Source organism: Schistocerca americana, chromosome 10 (genome assembly GCF_021461395.2).
Source record: "Schistocerca americana isolate TAMUIC-IGC-003095 chromosome 10, iqSchAmer2.1, whole genome shotgun sequence".
In the NCBI taxonomy this organism is placed as follows: domain Eukaryota; kingdom Metazoa; phylum Arthropoda; class Insecta; order Orthoptera; family Acrididae; genus Schistocerca; species Schistocerca americana.
The window spans coordinates 159513081-159534675 of NC_060128.1; the positions used below are offsets into that span (position 1 = coordinate 159513081).

At 38.9% G+C, this 21595-nt stretch overlaps 1 protein-coding gene across 1 annotated transcript in view; it reads right to left on the reverse strand.

Moving 5' to 3' along the window:
• Positions 1–4023: 4023 nt before the first annotated feature.
• LOC124552323 (zinc finger A20 and AN1 domain-containing stress-associated protein 9-like) overlaps positions 4024–21595 on the reverse strand; it is a 134557-nt gene continuing 116985 nt past the window's right edge. Inside the window, exons 3-4 of the mRNA XM_047126595.1 lie at positions 19646–19799; positions 4024–4172 (exon numbers count right to left, since the gene is read on the reverse strand). Coding sequence (XP_046982551.1) covers positions 4024–4172; positions 19646–19799 — 303 coding nt within the window. The remainder of the gene's footprint in view (positions 4173–19645; positions 19800–21595) is intronic.

A 21595-nucleotide genomic window follows, 5' to 3' on the forward strand; every position in this document is an offset into this window, starting at 1 on the left:
GAAAAGAAGGTTGAATTGGGCAGGTCATACGGCAAGAATGACAGAATAGACTGTCTGGAATAGCATTTTGTAGGACAGTAGATGTTATGAGAGGAAGAGGAAGTCCCAGAATGAGAGGAAGAGGAAGTCCCAGAATGAGAGGAAGAGGAAATGTGGGAGGACACCCCTAGGATGAACCAAATGGATGACCAGTGCATTTGACTGAAGGAAATGGAAAAGGCCTATAGAACAGGTGTGTGTTCAATAATGCCCTTGCCATATGTAAAGCAAAGTAGAAGATTGCTTACAAAACAACTGTGCAGCCACTGAGTAGAAAACTGCTCTAGTGTGTGAAATCCATACCAAACAGAACTGATGTGGGATATTACCCTGAATCCTTTGCAAGACAAGATTGTATTTTTTGTGTGGTCAAGCCTTGCCATCCATTAGTATGTTTGTGTCATGAGCAAACATTACTGTTCATGATCCACCTTTAAAAGTCACTGGTAGATTATTTACATAGATTAAGAACAAAGTTAGCCAAAGTGCTGGCCTTTCTAGAACCCTACACATCCTATTCTTCCATTCTGAGGTTAGTTTTATTCCCAGCACACAGTCTGTCAATGTTTCTTTCTGTTATGAAACAGAAATGTTATGTTAACCAACACAGGGATTAATTCTCAAAACTTAAATATAATGTATTTTTATCACATTTAAGGGGGGTAGGATGTCAAACGGGACGAGTTGGAGCAGGAGAGACACCACATTTTAATTTCCACTGTCTATACTTTAAAAAATAAATTCATAAAACTTTGTCAGAATGACTAGAAAGGATTCAGGATCTACATTTATAATGGTGGAAGTTCAAAAATATAAGAAAATAATTTATTTTTTTGACATTTGTACCTTTTTTCACTTACCATTGGCTGCATTTGTTGCTATAGGTACACTTTTCTTCATAAGTAAGGGAGATTCTTCAATGAATTTTGCACAGCATACAAACCATACTTACAGGTGTATGAAACTCTAGAATTTTCCAAATCTATTAAAAACTGTGGTAAAAATTGAGATAATTAACTATAAAATTTGAGTTTTTTCTAAACATGAAGTTTAAAATATAACAGCACATTCATTTTTTCATAAATTAAATAATTTCTGGAGTTTCATACACCTGTAAGTATGGTTTGTATGCTGTGGAAAATTCATCAAAGAATCTCTCTTACTTACAAAGAAAAGTGTACCTATAACAACAAACACAGCCAATAGAAGTGAAAAAGTGACGAACTTTCACATGTAAAAAAAAAAAATTATTTTGTTATGTTTTTGAACTTCCACTGCTATGATTGTGAATCCTGAATCCTTCCTAGTCATGCTGACAAAGTTTTATCAATTTATTCGTAAAAGCATAGACAGTGGAAATTAAAATGTCCTGTGGTGTCTCTCCTGCTCCAAGACGGCCCGTTTGATGTCCTACCCCCCTTAAGTAACTACTCTTTCTCTGGTATAAGCAGATATTTCACACAAACAATGACACAAAGACACCCAACTGTGGTGGTGGCAGCAGTCACACTTCTTATTATACAGTCTGTTTGACTGTTACAGGTACAAACAAAATAGGTAAGCAGAGGAAAATGAAACAAGCAATCAGGTCCACCAGGTCTGCCTGATAAGACATATGCACAAGTGCGGCCATGCCAGTGTTACAACACTGTTAATGTCTAAGTCTCTGTTTGTATGATGATCTTTATGGTGAAATTATGTGTGCATGGCACATGGATGATGGTGCACTGTCACACTTTTGTGTAGCTGTTTGGAAATATATGCCAAAAATCTTCAACAAAAAGCCCATCGGTAGTGGCTCAAGTGGCTCTCCAATACTATGGTGTCCCACATTCCCTGACTTGAACCTGTAGGACTATTTACATTTCTTTTTCTTGGATGTTCAAAAGCTTTGGTATATCTCAGCCTTGTTGATAGTGTCACCGAATTCCAGGAATGCGGTGTGGATGGTTGTCAGTGCGCTCAGAACACACCTAGGATTTTAACAATCACTTTCTAAATGTAGTAGCAAAAACAAGATTAAATGGTTCATTTGAAGAAGCAAGAGAATATAATGTCATTTCACAAAAATTTAAACAACTAGAAGTGGTACAAACATCCTTCACTGAAATTTAAAAAATTCTAAATATCAAAGGTGGTGAGGTATTGAAGGAATTTCAAACAGAATTGTGAGACGTTGTTCCAACTTAATAAATAATGTCCTTAGTGATATATGAAGTGCATCACAGGCACAGGGGATTTTTCCAGACATGCCAAAATATATAACTGTTAAACCACTTCATAAGAGAGTTAGCAATACAGATTTAAACATCTTTTTCCAAAATATTTCAAAAAGTTATGTACGCGAAAGTAGTTTCACACTTAAGTGGAAACAATTTATTTGGCCATCACAGTTTGAATTCCAGAAGAGGTGCTTGGCAGAATGCTAATTATACATTCATTCAAGTAGTACAAGCCTTAAATGATAAAATATTGCCAGTTGGTATTTTTTGTGATTTTTCCAAGGTATTTGTGTACATCATTTTATAGTATCTCTTAACACATCTCTCTTAAATGAACGGTACTATAGTGTGAATGAGTACTTACTGGCATAAAGAGAGAGAGAGAGAGAGAGAGAGAGAGAGAGAGAGAGAGAGAGTTGATTATTTATTGTTGTAACTGGGTATGTGTTACTGTTTAACCTTATCTACTTAATGTGTTGTAAAAATTATTTTATTACACCCCCATTATACCCACAATTTCATCTGGAACATATTCTCATTATGTTATGCTCGTGACAAATTGATTTAGTCCATTCTTATTGTACCTATCCGTGTACAAAAAATATGAAAAGGATCAATAAAACAAATAAAACCTAATGTATATTCATATAATAGAGGGAAACATTCCACGTGGGAAACATATATCTAAAAACAAGAGAGGGGGGAGGGTGGGGAGTCGTTCCAGTCCCGGGAGCAGGGGGACTTGCCTTGGGGGGGGGGGGGGGGGGGGCGGGTGTGCACTCGCACACATGTATGGACACAGGCAGACATAGGCAACTGGTTTCGGCACTGCATTGTGCCATCTTCGGGTCTGCATATATCGAGTAACCCCTCCGTTAGAAACCAGGCCTGAGGATGGTATGGTGCGGTGCTGAAACTGGTTGCCTAACAAATAAAACCAAAATAACATCTCTCGGTATTTTATTATCGGAAATCGACCAGCCAAAGCCCCGCACTCTGGACGTAGGATGGAGTTACATTTACTGCTATTTTCATACTGTCTTAAGTGGGAGATCTCAAAGTGATTTGATTTTACAGCCAAATTGGTCATTTCTGAACATGTGTTCATTACCAAAACTTTATAAGTACCCTCTACAACTCATAGAAGTCTGTTATAGGAATTGTGAAACAATTTGCATAACCAAATGTCTGCTTGTGTCTGTATATGTGTGTGTGTGTGTGTGTGTGTGTGTGTGTGTGTGTGTGTGTGTGTGTGTGTGTGTGTGTGTGTGTGCGCGAGTGTATACCTGTCCCTTTTTCCCCCCAAGGTAAGTCTTTCCGCTCCCGGGATTGGAATGACTCCTTACCCTCTCCCTTAAAACCCACATCCTTTTGTCTTTCCCTCTCCTTCCCTCTTTCCTGATGAAGTGACCTTGGGTCGCGAAAGCTCGAATTTTGTGTGAATTTTTGTGTTTGTTTGTGTGTCTATCAACATGCCAGCGCTTTCGTTTGGTAAGTCACATCATCTTTGTTTCTAATGTATATTAATATTCACAGTGATAATTAAACATAAGTAAATTATGGGTAGTCTTTCAAAAATTTATTTGAACTAAAATTTTAAGGATTTTGTGAAAAATGCCAGTTGCATGCTTATCAGAAAGTTAATGTGATATGCTTTTCTCAGTCAGTTTTTTCTTTGAAGCTGTTATGAGCTGCAATCTGCAGCAGTTGAAAGGAGTGACATAATTTCTCAACTAGCCAGGGTCCAAGACAGTGTGGCAGCTCAGATCTTCTTGACCTTCTCTCCAACGACGACGGGGTTGTTTCGGCGTATCTCTTCGGCGCCCATCTCGCGGTAGTCGAATGTGCACTGGTGCTTGTCGCTGTAGCGGTGGACGGCACAGAACAGGCCTCCGCACCGGCACAAGAAACCTGGGCAAAATATGCTTCAGTCTGGACAGAATACATGAATTCACAGAGCATTGCAGTTGAAAACTGAGTTGTAAGTGCTGTTTACCTTGTAGACTAAGTATAACTTTCACATAAACTGCCCAGCTGCACGACAGTAAAATTTTATGTCATGTCAGGAAACATTCAGTTGTTCATTCAGACACATTAGCTGACAAACCTGGTATTGCCCGGATATTCATTTTGCCAATTTTCTATCAGAAACAAAAACAAAAAATGAACTGTGTTTGTAGTATAATATAAAAAAAATTCCATTTAAATGTATTCAGAAAACATCTTTGAAATCATTCAGTAGACTTAGTGTGAGATGATCCTAAACAGTTTCTGTATACTGGGCATAACTGCTTTGTGTGTCTAAAATTTGATTTTGTAAATGTCTCTATAGCAACACCTTTTCATAAATCTATAATCACCCATCGTTTTCACCTACAATCATTTCTGCTATGCCGTTGACAGTCATCAAAAGTGGTACCAGGTGTAAGGGATTTCTGTAAGGTGACTCAACTGCAGGAGTGTCTTAGTAGTAAAGACTAAATCTATTAAAACTTCATGCATAATGCAGCATTTTTCACTCATCTCAGTGTTTATGACATATTTATTGAACTGTGTGTCATGCAATTATATATTTGTGCAGGTACATTCAGCAGCATATGTCAGCACTGCTTGTGAAATATGTTCCAAATAGAGTTAGTAGCAAAGGTAATAAATGCAAATATCATGCATGATGCACCAATTTTTCATGCATCTCATTGTTTATGATGTCATATCTCCTGAACTGTGATAGGTAGGAGGTTCTTACCCCCATGGTGACTGTTGTCTTTTCATAATTTGTATGGATTTCTCCCTTACCTTGCATTTATCCTGTTGCATTGGGTCCTCTATTTTTAATGGTTTGACAATTTTTTTTCTTTTAATTTTGTGGACCAATACCAGTTGTCCTTTCTGTTGCCACAATCACCACCTGACCTAAGGGAGGGAAACTGTGGGCACTGCCTGTCTGCAAATCATGTGAACTTTGTTCTGTGTATGTATCCATTCAGTTTGTATATTGCATTTTATGAGGTCAAGAATGGGGGACCAGCCTGGCATTTGCCTAAACAAGTGTGGAAAATTGCCTGAAAACCACAGTCAAGCTAGTTGGTGTACCCGACTGAGGGTTATTTACATGTTGTACATGTTTGATCTGATTGCGGCTTATCTTAGTGTGTCACAAGATAGAAATCAAAACAACAACAGGAATAACAATGATATGGAACAGACAGATTGCTACTCACCAAGCAGGAGAGGCACTGAGTTGTAGACAGGCACAATGAAAAAGACTGCTGAAATATGAAAGATTTTTGACAGACTCCTCCTTCTGTATTAGAAAACACACACATTCACACAAGCATGACTCTCACAGCCACAGCCACTGTTTCAGGATGCTAGAGCCTGACTGTCACTGCATCTGACAGAGCAGCAGTAAAAGGTGGGTGGTAGGAGTAAGGAGAGGGCACTAGGTGATGAGGTAAGGCTGTCAGGTGGAGTGTCAGGAAGCTGTGTTGGAGGAGGGGTGGGGAGGGGAGGAAGAGGAGAGAAGGAGAAAGGACTTGTCGGTGGGTTGGTGGGATATACACCAGTAGTACTGGTATGGGAATGTGGAAATAGACGGGTAGGTGGGAGAAGGTGGTTACGGGAATGAAGGATATGCTGCAGGGAGAGATCCCATCTCCACAATTCAGAGCAGCTGTGTTGATAGGAAGAATCCAGATGGCACTGACTGTGAAGCAGTGATTGAAGTGGAGCACATCACATTGGGTGGCACGTGTAGCAACTGAGAGAGCTAGCTGTCTCTCGGCCACCATTTGTTAGTGGCCATTATTGCACACAGACAGATGGTTGGTGTCTCACCCGTATAGAAAGCAGGACAGTAGTTGCAGCTTAGATGGTAGACCACATGGCTGCTTTCACAGGTGGCCTTTGATGGGGCAGGATACATCTATGGCAGGACTGGAGTGGCTGACAGCAGAAGGATGTTGAGACAAGTCTTGCATCTAGGTCTATTACAGGGATAAGAGCCATGAGGCAAGGGGCTAGGAGCAGGGGTAGAGTAAGGACGATGATTCAGATTGGATTTGGTAGGCAGTGGAAAACCATGGTGGGGTAGACTGGGAGAATAGTGGGAGAATATTCTCCATTTCAGAGCCCAATGACAGGTACTCAAAACTGTGGCAGAGAATTTTCTGATTGCTGCTGTTTCAGACAGTAATCCTTGGGCTCTAGTGCCCTGTGACAGTGGCTATGTGTGTTGTCAGTTGCACTTGTGTGAATGTATGTGTGTCTTCTCTACCACAGATCGACTTTATCCAAAAGTTTTAATATTTTAGCAGTCTGTTTCATTGTGCCTGTCTATGACTCAGCAACTCTTCTGTGCAGTGAGTAGCAATCTGTCCTTTCCAAAGCACTGTGTGTTGATCTATGCAAGCAGTACTATTTATTAACACATTGTTTTCCATAAACCGCACCATAAAAAAGAGAGCTTTCAGTTATGTGGAATGTCAGACTATACAGCAGGAAGTTAAAATAAAACAACCAAATCTTTGGTAAAACTAAATGGAAAGACCACTGTTGCTGATGGTGGTGATGTATATATCACAAGGTGTCACTGTTCTGATGTTAAAGTATTCAATAAGCTCTAATTGAGAAATTCTAAACAACTGTGAAACCATTTCAGTTAAAAAAAGCAAAAATATTTTTGTTGACTACTCCTCTTTTATGAATTATTATCCAATTAGTTAATCGAGGATTGTCAATTCTTGTAATTCTTGTTAACTGCATGGAAAATAACAATGCTCACTCCAAACAAATCTTTAGTTATATAATACATATATAACACAGAGAAACTAATAACTACTGTTCTATTACAGATAGCACTATGGTCATTTAGATATCAAACTAGCAACCAGAGATAAAACTAGATATTTAATATACAGGTACATCCACTTTGATATACATTGCTGACATGCTGGGTGTTCAGTAACTGTGACTTGACCAGAGACTTCAGTTCATTCATAGCGTACATGATGAACAGTCTTGTGACTTTTACCTGTGTATATATTCATCCAATAAAGTGTAAGTTCACTGTACTGTGTCATTCCTCATTAATATCATACCCACACTGTACCTGACTTCCATGCTGGTGACCCCAAAAATTCATGATGACCACTCATGAGTTAATTTTGATGTCAAAACAGCTTCTACACTATGATAAATGTGATCTACGTGTAACTATTGTGTGCTGAAATTTGCATGCTATTGTGACATTTTTCATTCTGGACCGTGCAATGCTTCTTACCCATCTCTGTGACAGCCTACAGTGATTAATAGTGCAAGTGAAGTGCTTCAGTGTCATGCTTTTACTTATGACATTACTGCTGGACAATGAAAAGCAACAGATGATCTACTGTGGGACTTTATTGCTGTTCCAGCCCTGCAGAAATACTACAAAACCACTGAATTGCAATATTCTGATAGCTCAAATTCACATTTATTTGCCACAGACAGTGTGTCTTTCATGTCACGGATCAATTCATCTGACCCACCTTTGTTGCCGCTAGCTGCTTGTATTTCAAACATTCATGCCACACCAGGGTCAGACATGGAATACACTCAGTTTCACCTGGGTCAACCTCAAGCCTGGTCCACAATTGTTGACAAGTCATTTGTAATGATTGGTATCACAAATGAACAATCACATTACATTTTGACCATATTCAATTGCACAATTTGCCTCCATCCATCAAGGACAACTCGGGCATCCCTTGCCGACCCGAGCTCACAACAACAATGCTGGACTCTAACGTAGCATCTCTGTCTACATTAGCTTCAGCCACGACCTGAAACAGGTCAGTATTCGGCATCCCTGCCTCTGCACAGCCTCCAGTCCACCTGAATGGCCACCTCAAAGGCTGCATCCAATGAACTTCTCACCAGCAAATAAATTAGCAGATCACATTAGTCACACCACCCTTTCAACATATTCCATCACTTTGATCACATCAAAGTCTCCACATGCCAACATCCTCACCACCAACACCTCAACCCCACTTTATCAGACATATCATTGGTGTCCTGTGAGGACACATTAGATGTTTACGACATCAGTTACAGTGATATCTCTGGTTAAACACCCATACAAAACCCACTGAAACTTCAATAAATGGTCCAGTCATACCTCACAAAAGTTCTAGCTACGTCAAGGCTGGTCACATGAATCTGTGCAGAATCAATTCAACAAACAACTGAGTTGTGCCTTGCGAAAGTTCCAGCCACTTTGATTTATGCAGAATCAATTTGACAAACAGCCCAGTCATATCTCACGAAAGTGCTGGTCACAGAACAATTGGTCACATGCATTTGTACCTACCATTTCCACAGTCACCAACTCCACTCCCATCTACTACTACTACTACTACTACTATCACTATCTAACACAGTAAAATTAACAGAAAAATCAGCGCGTTGAAAAAAGTTGTTTTGACAGTTATATTTGTGGAAGTCAGATACAATGCAGCTACCACACAAAGGAGGTATGACATGCTATGGAAAACTTACACTTTATTGGGCGAATATATACACAAGTAAAAGACACATGACTGTTCACCATAAACACTAAGAATGAACTGAAGTCTCTGGTCAAGCCACAGATAGTTTACTCAGTGATGTCAGTGATGTATATCATAGTGGTTGTCCCCACAGAACCCCCTGCAAGGGCAGGGGGTTGTGAGTGCAGTATCTGTAGATCTGTAGTCTGACCCCTGTTTTGACCAGAACTGAGGTTGGAATCTTCCCACATGTTGGTCAGGGGGCCTGAAGATGCAGTAATAAATCACTGAGACTGAAAGCCAAATAAAATAACAGTTTGGAAATTAGATGGCTGAAAGTTATTTGATTTTACATTCTCCATGAAGAGAAACTCTGGCTCAAGTATAAAAGAATAGTTGGAGGTGCACTGGATAGATATGTATCCAGTAGAGCGGTTCATAATGGGAGGGAACCTTCACGCTATACAGTCACTTTAATGAAACTTCTAAAGAAACAGAGATTACTGCATAATAAATGTAAAACAAAGCATAGGGCTACAGAAAGAGAGATGCTGAATGAAACACATTTGGCTGTTAAGAGAGCAATGTGTGATGCCTTCAATGACTGCAATAGCAGAGTACTGTCAAGTGATATTTTGCAGAACCCAAAGAAATTCTGGTCATATGTAAAGACTGTTGGCAGCACCAAAGTTAGTGTTCGGTCCCTAGCGATTGAGACAGGATCTGAAATTGAGGGGAGCAAAGCAAAAGCTGAAATGTTTAACTCCATTTTCAAATGTTCCCTTACAAAGGAAAACCCAGGAGAGTTGCCCCAATTTAATCCTCGTACCACTGAAAACATGAATGAAATAAGTATTAATGTCAGTTGTGTTGAGAAACAGCTGAAGTTGAAAAACTGAACAAAGCTCCAGGGCCAGATGAAATCCCTATGAGATTCTATACTGAATTTGTGGCTGAGTTAGCATATGTCGCACCGGTGTACAAGAAGGGTAGTAGAAGTGATCCACAAAAGTACCGTCAAATATCCTTGACATCAATTTATTGTAGAATCTTAGAACGTATTCTGAGCTCAAATGCAATGAGATATCTTGAACAGAATGACCTCCTCAATGCCAACAAGGATGTTTTTCGCAAACATCGACCATGTGAAACCCAATTTGCACCTTTCTCATATGTTGTACTGAAAGCTTTGGACAAAGCAGTCTGGTAGATGCTGTATTTCCTGATTTCTGAAAACCATTTGAATCAGTACCTCACCTAAACTTAATGTCAAAAGTATGTTCATACGGAGTATGAAGTGAAATTTTGTGACTGGATTGAGGACTTTCTGGTAGAGAGGACATAGCATGTTATCCTGAATGTAGAGTCATCATCAGATGTAGAAGTAACTTCATATGTGTCCCAGGGAAGTGTGTTGGGGCCCTTGCTGTTCATGTTGTATATTAATGACCTTGTAGACAATATTAACAGTAAAATCAGACTTTTTGCAAATGAAGTACTATGTATAATGAAGTACTGTCTGAGAGAAGCTGCATAATAATCAGTCAGATCTTGATAAGATTTCAACATGATGCAGAGCTTGGCAGCTTACTCTAAATGTTCAGAAATGTAAAATTTTGCACTTCACAAAATGAAAAAATGTAGTATTCTATAATATCAATGACTCACTGCTGGAATTGGCCAACTCGAACAAAACAAATATCTTTGGCTCTGAGCACTATGGGACTCAACTTCTGGGGTCATTAGTCCCCTAGAACTTAGAACTAGTTAAACCTATCTAACCTAAGGAAATCACACACATCCGTGCCCGAGGCAGGATTCGAACCTGCAACCATAGCGGTCTTGCGGTTCCAGACTGCAGCGCCTAGAACCGCACGGCCACTTCGGCCGGCAACAAATATCTTTGTGTAACACTTTGTAGGGATATGAAATGGAAAGATCACATATGTTTAGTCACTGGTAAAGCAGATGGCAGACTATGGTTTATTGCTAGAGTACTGGGGAAGTGCAATCAGTCTGCAAAAGAGACTGCTTACAAATCACTCCTGAAACCAGTTATAGAATATTGCAGAAGTATGTGGGACTCACACCAGATAGGACTAACAGGGAATATTGAATGTATACAGAGAAGGACAGCACAAATGATCACAGGTTTGTTTAATCCATAGGAGAATCTCACCGAGATACTTAAGGAACTAACTAGCAGACTATTTTAAGACAGAAGTAAACTATCCCAAGAAAATCTACTAACAAAATTCAAGAACCGGCTTTAAATGGTTACTCTAGAGATATGCTATAGTTCCCTAGGTATCACTCACATAGTGATTGTGAGGACAAGATTCAAACAATTACTGCATGTACAGAAGCATTGAAACCATCATTCTTCCTGTGCTCCATATGTGGATGGAAGAGGAAGATAGTCTAATAACTGGTCCAATGGGATGTACCCCCTGCCATGCACCTCACGGTAGTTTGCAGGGTATAGATGTAGATGTAGAAAATTTCATGTGTTGTTTATGAAGATCAGTTGTAACATTGTATGTCATATAAAACAAGAGCAGTAGGGGCAGCTGAATCACCCTATATAAGTAGTTGACAGCTTGTGGTCTGGTGATTAGCATGACTGCCTCCGGATCCTGGGCCCCACATTCGATTCCTGGATGGGTTGGAGATTTTCTCTGCTTGGGTACAGGGTGTATGTGTTACCAAAGTGGCAACAAATAGAAATACTTGAACTAGGTGGCTGAACTAACCCAGACAGTGTCTCCCAGCCAATAATGCCTCAAGATCATTTCATCTATATCAATGATTTATGAGACCATCTGAGCAATCCTCTTTGATTTTTTTTACAGGATACTTACTGTTGCTTCCTATCTCGTAATGTCATCAAGAGATCAAAATGAACTGTAAAATGATTTGGACAAGATATCTATATCTGCATGGTGTGAAAAGCGGCAATTGATCTCACATAATAAAATATTTGGTGCTCCACAGGAGTGCTAAAAAAGTGTCAAATTTCAATTACACAAAAAATCACACAAATTTAAATGTTGTCAGTTCAATTAAATACCTAGGGATTACAATTATGATCAATTTTCATCGGAGCCACACAGGAAGTATTGTGAGGAAGGCATACTGAAGACTGCATTTTAGTGGCAGAATACAGAGAAGGTGCACCAAATATTCTAAAGAAACTGCCGGCACTGAGCTTGTCCATCCTCTTCTGCAATATTACTGCCATGGTATGGGATGCTGACCAGAAATGATGAAGGACACCAAAAGAGTCCAAAGAAGAGCAGCTCATTTGGCATCATTGCAAAATAGGGTAGAGAGTCATGATACAATGAATTCAGGCTGTCAATCATGAAAACAAAGGCATTTTTCATTGTGACGATATCTTTTCATGAAATTGCAGTCATCAGCTTTCTGCTCTGAATGTGAAAGTATTTTGTTGTCTCCCACACACATAAGGAGAAATGACCACCATAAAAAGCAAGAGAAATCAGAGCTTTTATTGAAAGATTTAGGCATTCGTTTTTCTTATGTGCCATTTGTGAGTTGAATAGTCAAGAAATAGTCTGAAAGTGGTTCTACAAAACCCTGCCAAACACTTATTTGTGAACTGTGATCATGTGTATGTAGATGAGGTTATACAATAACAGAATTATACAATAACTTCTGCAAAGTATACTAGCAACAAAGCACAGCTATTAGCTAAGCTATTCACTGTGACAGTCATGGCATCTACTTCTAGATGAATTTAAATGTGTATATTGAAAGAAAAAAAGCTAATTATTCCTACTTGTTTACAAGTAATATTTCAAATAAAACTTCAGCTTAACTTTCACAGGCCACTATCAGCTGTGTGTAAGCTGGAAAACTGAAAATCTATTTAAAAGAAACATTTCAGTTAGCCAGAATTTACATCCTCAAGTCCAAAAATTTTGATAAATTGAAGGAGAGGTATTCTCATACTTTGTTTATATATAGTGGCCCAAAATAATGTATTCACTGCTTAATTGCCCATAACCTTCAAATTAGTTATTTGAAATGTCTCATTTTTTGTAGTTTAATGATTTATTGTCCTGGTAGTCACAATATAGTCATCATCATGTTTTGTTATGTGATACAGTTCTCCAAATTAACGTGATGACAGAAAGGCTGTTTTGAAGTGGTACATGAAGTATGAAGACACTGATGAGGGTCAAGGCCAATGGCAAAATGAGTTTCAGACAGAGCCTCCGACATATGGAACAATTGTATGCATTTGAGACAAGTGCTACACACAAAAATTGCAACATGTAATGAATGAGGATGATGCAGATTGTAGAATTGAGCACAGCAAGTGGTTTATGGCATGGTGTGCAACAATGAAATGTTTGCAGAGATGATTGTGTGGTCTGATGAGGTGGAATTTAAACTCAGTGATACAGTGAACCACCTAAATGCATTTTCTGCACTGCTGGAAATCTGCATGTCATTGTGGACAAAATTGTGATTTTATGAGGAGTGAATGTGAATTGTGGACAATCTTATTGGGGTTTGATTGGGCTGTTGTTGTTTGACGGCACAGTTACTGGTGACGTGTACCTAGAGAAGTTAGATACATCTATTTTACCTAACATTCATGAATTATATGGGAGTGACAGGTTTTACTTTCAACAAGATGGTGACTGTGTGGGTATGTGCATTTTCTTTTATTTTCTGAAGACAGCTTTTGCTGAAAGCTCTGTTTGCAACAGCATTTTCATTGTGCCTGTTAGCAACTCTCATCATGCCATCTGTATGGCGAGTAGCAATCTATTTCTGATATTCCAAACCATACTTCCCATTATTTGAAATTAAATTATGTATTACAGTTAGATTGTAGAACACCAAAATACCCTAAAACTTTAGTACAGTATTATGTTTGACAAGTCTCCTGTATAATAAATCACTGAGTTAACTTTTATGATATGAGACAGTAAGCTTCTGATCCTGATTCATGTAAGTATAAGAGTCCCTAGGCCTCTCGATAGACTTCTGCAAGATGTTCAGTTACCAGCTTTATGCAGTATCCTTATTGCACACTTTTTTAGTTAACTTTTTGACATTTGCTACCTTGCCACAGAAGATTAAGCCACATGACACTGATGAGTGAAACTATACCTTGCCACAGAAGATTAAGCCACATGACACTGATGAGTGAAACTATGTTAGCATTCTCATCTGAAGATTGACATCGTGATGGAAATTTTATATGCAAAGCAGACAGAATTGATTATTTGGTTAATGTTTCGCCATGCCACCTCAGTTCATTGTCCATCCAGATGTCTAGAAACTTCACATATAATATTGTATAGTACAGCAGCTTAAACTGAACAATAGTAAATACTTTAATATTTGTCATTACTCATGCAAAAGGTGCCATACACATTTAATGACAAAGAAAACATATTTTTCTGCTCCACTCAAAATGCTGCTTGTGTTTAATTAAATATTTGTCTATAGAATAGCCTGTGGAAGTCATCCCCACACTATGTTAATTATTAATTAATTTTACTATATCTCTGATTACCACTATTTTTTGATCTTTTACCTTCAACTAAGACATATGTTCATCAGGCAATAATCTGTCAAATACTCTAGTGATAAACAGCCAAAGTATTTGCTACAAAGTCACATAGTATAACATGCTCCTAAAAAGCAGTGGAGCTCGCATTATACTAGGCACCAAAAGCTGGCTAAAAACCACAATTGATGGCAATTACTGTTTTGTAGTGTATATCAAAAGAAGAAGCAAATGGGAAATGGAGGTGACATATCTGTCACAGTAGAACCAAAAGTCACATCCACCACAATAGAAACTGAAGCTCCATGCAAGATAGTTTGGCAAGAATTAGTATCAAAGTTGGGCATAAATTTATAATTGGATCATTCTATCGACCACCTGACTCCCCCAAATGTAACGCTAAACTTGAAGGAAGTCTCAGTTTACATAAATTCTCCAGTCATATTGTATCATCAAAGGAGACTTTAATAGTCCAACAATCAATTGTGAAAGTAACAGACTCGTAAGTAGTGGATGTGACAAGACATGCTGCAAAACATTCCTAAATGTCTTCTCTGAGAACTATGCACAACAGAATGTTCAGAAGCCCAATCATGATGGAAATAAATTAGATATAATGGCAACAAATAGACTAGACATCTTTGAAGGTGTCCACACTGAAACTGGTATCAGTGACCATGAACCATTTGTGGCAACAATAATTACCAATGTACAGAGGGCAACTAAAACAAGCAGAAAGTAAATTAAGTGGCAGTGTCATATCACAGTGAGGAACTTGAAATATTTAGCTTTGGAAAGAGGCACACACTGTGGCTCAAGTTTAGTAGAATACAAGCACTGGATAGATATGAATCTAATGGAACATTTCATGATGGGAGGAACTCTCAATTGTATACAAGGAAACATCAACTACTGATGGAAGCTGTGTGAAACATATTTGGTCATTAGAAGGACTATGTGTGAAGCTTTCAATGACTGCCATGGGAGAATGTTATAAAAACACATTTCACAATAACAGTCTATGAAAAGGCTGTTAGTGGTACCAGGGCTGGTGCTTACAAATTCATGGATAAACAAGAACCAAAACCGAGAGCAGGAAAGCAAATTCAGAAGTGCACTTCACTGAAGCAGTTTAATTCTGACACCACAGTAAAGTTGAGTGATCTAGATATTAATGCCAATAATACTGAATAACAATTAATACTGGAAAATATGACCAAAGCTCTAGGGCCCAGTGGAAATCCTGTCATATTTTATACAATATTTGTGACAAAGTTAGCCCCTCTTTTAATCATAATACACTGCAGATCACTCAAATCAATAACTGTGATCTGAAGTTACAGAAAGTGATGATGATGATGATGATGATGATGTTAGTTTGTGGGGCACTCAACATCGTGGTCATCAGCACCTGTACAAGTTCCCAGTTTCCAGTTCCAGTCTCACCACTTCCTGAATGGTGATGAGATGGTGAGGACAACACAAACACCCAGTAACCGGGCGGAGAAAATCCCCGACAAATGAAAAATTATGCACTACACTAAAAGAACCATGATATCCTACGACTATAATATCAATGAGCACAGTTGGTAATATCAACTCATAGGAATACCTGGATGTAACACTTTGTAGGGATATGAAATGGAACAATGACATAGACTCAGCCATGGGTAAATCCGGTAGCAGACTTCAGATTATCAAAAGAATACTAGGGAAACACAATCTATGTCTACATCTATACTCTGTAAACCACTATGAGGTGCATGGCAGATGGTACGTCCCTTTATATTAGTTATTAGGTTTTTTTCCTGTTGTGTTGATGTATGGAGCATGGGAAGAATGATTGTTTGAATGCCTCTGTGCATGCAGTAATTATTCTAATGTTATTCTCTTGGTACCTGTGTGAGCAATGCATAGGGGGTTGTAGTACATACCTAGAGTAATCATTTAAAGCTGGTTCTTGAAACTTTGTTAATTGACTTTCTTGGTATAGTTTACATCTGTCTTCAAGAGTCTGCCATTTCAGTTCCTTCAGTATCTTTGTGACACTCCCATGGATTAAACAAATCTGTGATCATTTGTGCTGTCCTTCTCTGTATACATTCAATATCCCCTGTTAGTCCTACCTGGTGTGGGTCCCACATACTTCTGCAATATTCTATAACCGGTTGCATGAGTGATTTGTAAGCACTCTCTTTTGCAGACTGATTGCACTTCCTGAGTACTCTACCAATAAACCGAAATCTACCACCTGCTTTACCTATGACTGAACCTATGTGAACATTCCATTTCATGTCCCTACAAAGTTTCATACAAAGAAATTTGTTTTGTGTGGGTTGGCCAATTCCAGCAGTGACTCATTGTTATTATAGTCATAGAATACTATGTTTTTTCATTTTGTGAAGTGCAAAATTTTACATTTCTGAACATTCAGAGCAAGTTGCCAATCTCGGCATGAAATTTAAATCTCAACTAGATCTGACTGTCATATAGTACTTCATTATAGACAATTGCTTCATCTGCAAAAACCTGACGTTACTATTGCTCTGCAAGGTCATTAAAATACAACATGAACAGCAAGGGTCCCAATACACATCCCTGAGGCACATCTGAAGTTACTTCTACATCTGACTATGACTCTCCTTCATAAGTAACATGCTGTGTCCTCCAGCCGAAAAAGTCCTCAATCCAGTCACAAATTTCACTTTGACACCCCATATGACCTTACTTTTGACAATAAATTCAGGTGCAGTACTGAGTTAAATGCCTTTCAAAAATCAAGGAACATTACATCTACCTCGTTAACTTGATCCAAAGCTATCAGTATGTATTGTGAGAAAAGTGTGTGTTGGGTTTCACATGATCGATGTTTTTGAAAACCACGCTGATTGGCATTGAGGAGGTCATTCTGTTCAAGATACTTCATTATGTTTGAACTCAGAATATGTTCTTAGATTCTACAACAAATTGATGTCAAGGATATTGGACTGCAGTTCTGTGGATCACTTCTACTGCCCTTCTTGCGGATGAGTGTGCCTGTGCTTTCTTCTAAGAACTGGGCACAGTTTTTTATTTGAGGGATCTGCAATAGATTATAGGAAAAAGAGGGACTAACTCAGCCACAAATTCAGTATAGGCTGACAGGATTTCCATCAGAGCCTGCAGTTTTGTTCTATTTTAATAATTACAGCTGTTTCTCAACAGCACTGGTGCTAACACTTATTCCATTCATCTTTTCAGTGGGACGAGGACTAAAGTGAGGCTCTTGAGAGAGCATCATTTAAATACTGAAAAACATGATTTGACAGACTCTTGAAGATAGATTGAATTTATCCCACAAAATTTCAAGAACTGGTATTAAGTGAGAAACCTATGAGTATACAACAGTGTCATAAATGTTGCTCCTGCAGGGAATGTAAAGACAAAATTAGACTAATTTAGTAGACATACAGGTAACTAAACAATCCTTCCTCTCATGCTCCATATGCAAATGGACCAGGAAGAAATCCTAACCTGTGACACCATGCTAAGCACCCTCTACCATGCACTTCACAGTGGTTTGCAGAGTATTGATCTAGATGTAGATGTAGATTTAGAAATAAGTTCTTAGGGAATAACATTAGGCCAGGATCTACATCTACATCTACACTCTGCAAAGCACTGTGAAGTGCATAGCGGAGGGTTATGTCCCACTGTACCAGTCACTAAAGGGCTTTTTCGATTCATGTATGGAGTGCAAGCAAAATTATTGTTTGAATGCCTTTCTGTGTGCTGTAATTAATTTAATCTTGTCCACATGATCCCTATTAGAGCAATGCATAGCCTGTGACCATTTGTGGAACCTATCTCTGCATACAGTTATCATCCTCTGTTAGTCCTGCTTGGTATGGGTCCCACACCATTTGAGCAACATTCTAGGATGGGCCACACAAGTGTATTGTAAACAGTCTCCTTTCTAGACAGGTTGTATTTCCCCAGCATTCTACCAACAAAGTGAGGTATAAGATCTACTCTACTCATGACTGAGCCTATGTGACCTTTCCACACACAAAATGTACAAATTTGTACGAGTGACTTATTCCAACGGTGACTCTGCGATACTATAATCACAGGATATTACATTTGTCCCCTTTCGTGAAGTGCACAGTTTTGCTTTTCTTAACATTTAAAGCAAGTTGCCAATTTCTGAACCACTTTGCAATCTTATAGAAATCTGACTCAATATTTATGCAGTTTCTTTCAAACAGTATTTCATTACAGATAACTAAATCATCTGTGAAAAGTCTGATGGTACTATAAATATTGTCTGCAAGGTCATTAATATACAAAATGAACAGCAAGGGCCCCAAAACACTACCCTGAGGCACACCCGAAGCTGCTTCTAGATCTTTCAGTGGCTGTCCATTCAAGATAACTTGCTGCATCCTCCCAACCAAAAAATCCTCAATCCAGTAACAAATTTTGCTTGAAATCTCATATCACAGTAATTTTGATGATAAGCATAGATATGTTACTGATTGAAATCATATTTAGAAATCAAGAAATACTGCATCTACCCCACTGACTTGATACAAAGCTTTCAATAGGTCCTGTAAGGAAAGTATGACTTGGGTTTCACATGATTGATGCTTTCAGAGTCCATGCTGGTTGCCATGCGGGAGGTCATTCTTTTTGAGATACCTCGTTATATTTGAGCTTAGAATGTGTTCTGCAATTCTACAACAAATCTATGTCAAGAATATTGGATACTAGTTTCGTGGATCACTTCTACTACCCTTCTTGTAGATGGGTGTGAACAGCTCTTTCTTCTAACTACGGGAACAGCTTTCTGTTTGAGGATATTAAGTGTCTGTTGAGGCTGAGTGATTCCATTGAAACCTCAACTGAAGAGGTCTGCAGAAAAAGTGCTAATGTACAAGAGTGTATTTTGAATTGCTGAATGTCATATAGTTGGTTAATTTCAAAGACAAGAATGTAAATACAATAACACAAAACAAATTACATGGTAAACAGCACTTCCTAGTTATAGAGTTGTTTACTCATAAGCACAACAGATGGAATGATCAGACCAATCCTCATTAAACTAAGGGTTAGTACTTTCTTTTGCTGCCACCTTCAATTATACAAAGATGTGACCTCTGAGGCTGCCCATTTCAATTAAGCATTTCCCACTGAGTTATTGTTGTTTGAGGTTGCACTGCTGTGCAATAGTTCAAGTTCCAAACCTTTATAGGTTACCTTCACTTTTGGCTGAATATACTTGGAAAAGTGACAAACCAGAGTTGATATTTGCTGGAGATTACCTGTGAGACCAACCTTCCTGTTACAGACTGCGCAGCGGTTAACGTTCTTCTTGGCCTTTTTCTCAGGGTCCTTTGTGTCGCAGCCATCCTCTGGCTGGATGTTGTTTACTGTGTCTTCTACAGTGCTGTTGCTACTTGATCCCTCCTCTGGGTTCTGAAGTGAAACATGCACGGTTTTAAGATTTCAAAGTGGTCCAGAGATTAGAAACTTCCATTAAATGTTCAAAAATGTAAAACTTCATACTTAACAAAATAGAAAAAAAAAGATCTGTTTCTGGAAAGAAATTTTCATGCTGCAGTGGAGTATGCACTGATCTGAAAGCTCCTGGTGGTCCAAAACTGTGTCCCAGACTGGGACTAAAACTGGGGGTCTTTGCCTTTTGTGAGCAAGTGCTCTACCAAAGGAGCTACTCGAGCATGACCTGTGACCCACCTTCACAGGTGGTATCTCATCTCCTACCTTTCAAAATTCACAGTATTGTGGAGACATGGGTTAAGCACAGCCCGGGAATTGTTTCCAGGACCAAATTTTCACTTGGGAGCACAGAGGACACTGATATGGAACTCCCTGACAGATCAAAGAGATTAAAGCTGTGGGTACAGATCCTCGCTTTGAGTCCTCATCCAGCACTGTTTTAATCTGACAGGAAATTTGAAAATAACAGGATGAAAATTTCACTGTGCAGAGGAGTGTGTGCTGATACGAAACTTCCTGGCGGGTTAAATCTGTGTACTGGACTGATACTGTAAGTCGGGACCCTTGCCTTTCGCTGAGAAGTGCTGTACCGACTGAGTTACCCATGCACAACTCACACCCATCCTCACAGCTTTGCTTCCACCGATGTCTTGTTTCCTACCTCCACAATATCGTTTCTTTTAGGAGTGCTAGTTCTGCAAGGTTTGCAGGAGAGCTTCTGTGAAGTCTGGAATGTAGGAGACAAGATACTGGAGGAAGTAAGGCTGTGAGAATGGGTCATGAGTCATGCTTCAGTAGCTCAGTTGGTAGAGCACTTGCCCATGAAAGATAAAGGTCCTGAGTTTAAGTCTTGGTATGGCACACAGTTTTAAACTGCCAGGACATTTCGGTTTCAATATTAGTGATAACACAGTTAGATTAAGTTAACTCTTGCAAATATCCAGGTGGAGAACAAAGTTGAATGATCACACAGGCTCAGTCATAGGTAGAGAAGTGGCAGAATTTAGTTAATTGGTAGGATACTTTAACAATGCAATCAGGCTGCAAATTCAAGATTGCTTACAAAACACTCACGCAACCCATTGTATGAGCTGGAAATCTTAAATATATTTTTTAAATTTCTGCTGTTGACAAAAGTGGAATACAAGTGTACTATTTATTGTGATAGTCTCCCTATCATTTGACCCACTTCCTCTAGTGTGCATGAAGTGCACAGTTTCCTCTGAAAAAAGAAATTCTTTGAGTTGTGTGCTCAGCCTCTCATGCACAGCCTGCTGCCCCTCTCCATCACAACAAAATTTGTTTCCTCCCATCACCTCTTTGAGTGGTCTACACACGTAGTAATCACTCACTGTGAGGTCTGCTGTGTATGGCAGATGTGGCAGAGTGTCAAAGTGCTGGTCATCGATGGTTGAAAATGTTGCACAGGCAGTACGACACCAAGAATTATGTTGAAAAATGATACTTGTAGTCAGAAGTCCATGTTGCTTTAATCTTATTGGAGGCCAAAAATAATTTTTTAACGTATTGGAATATGGCACACCAATGATGGTGTCCAAAGACAATGTTATGTTCATCCTGAAAGAGAGTCAGCAAAACCTTCCCTGCAGACAGCTGCATCTGGAATTTCTCAGGTTTTGGTGATGAAGAACAGTGCCAATCCTAGCTTGCTCTCTTTGTTTTGGGTTGTGGTAGTGTACCCAGGTTTCATCCTATGTAACAGAGAAGCCATCACCTTTTGCTTCAAAGCACTG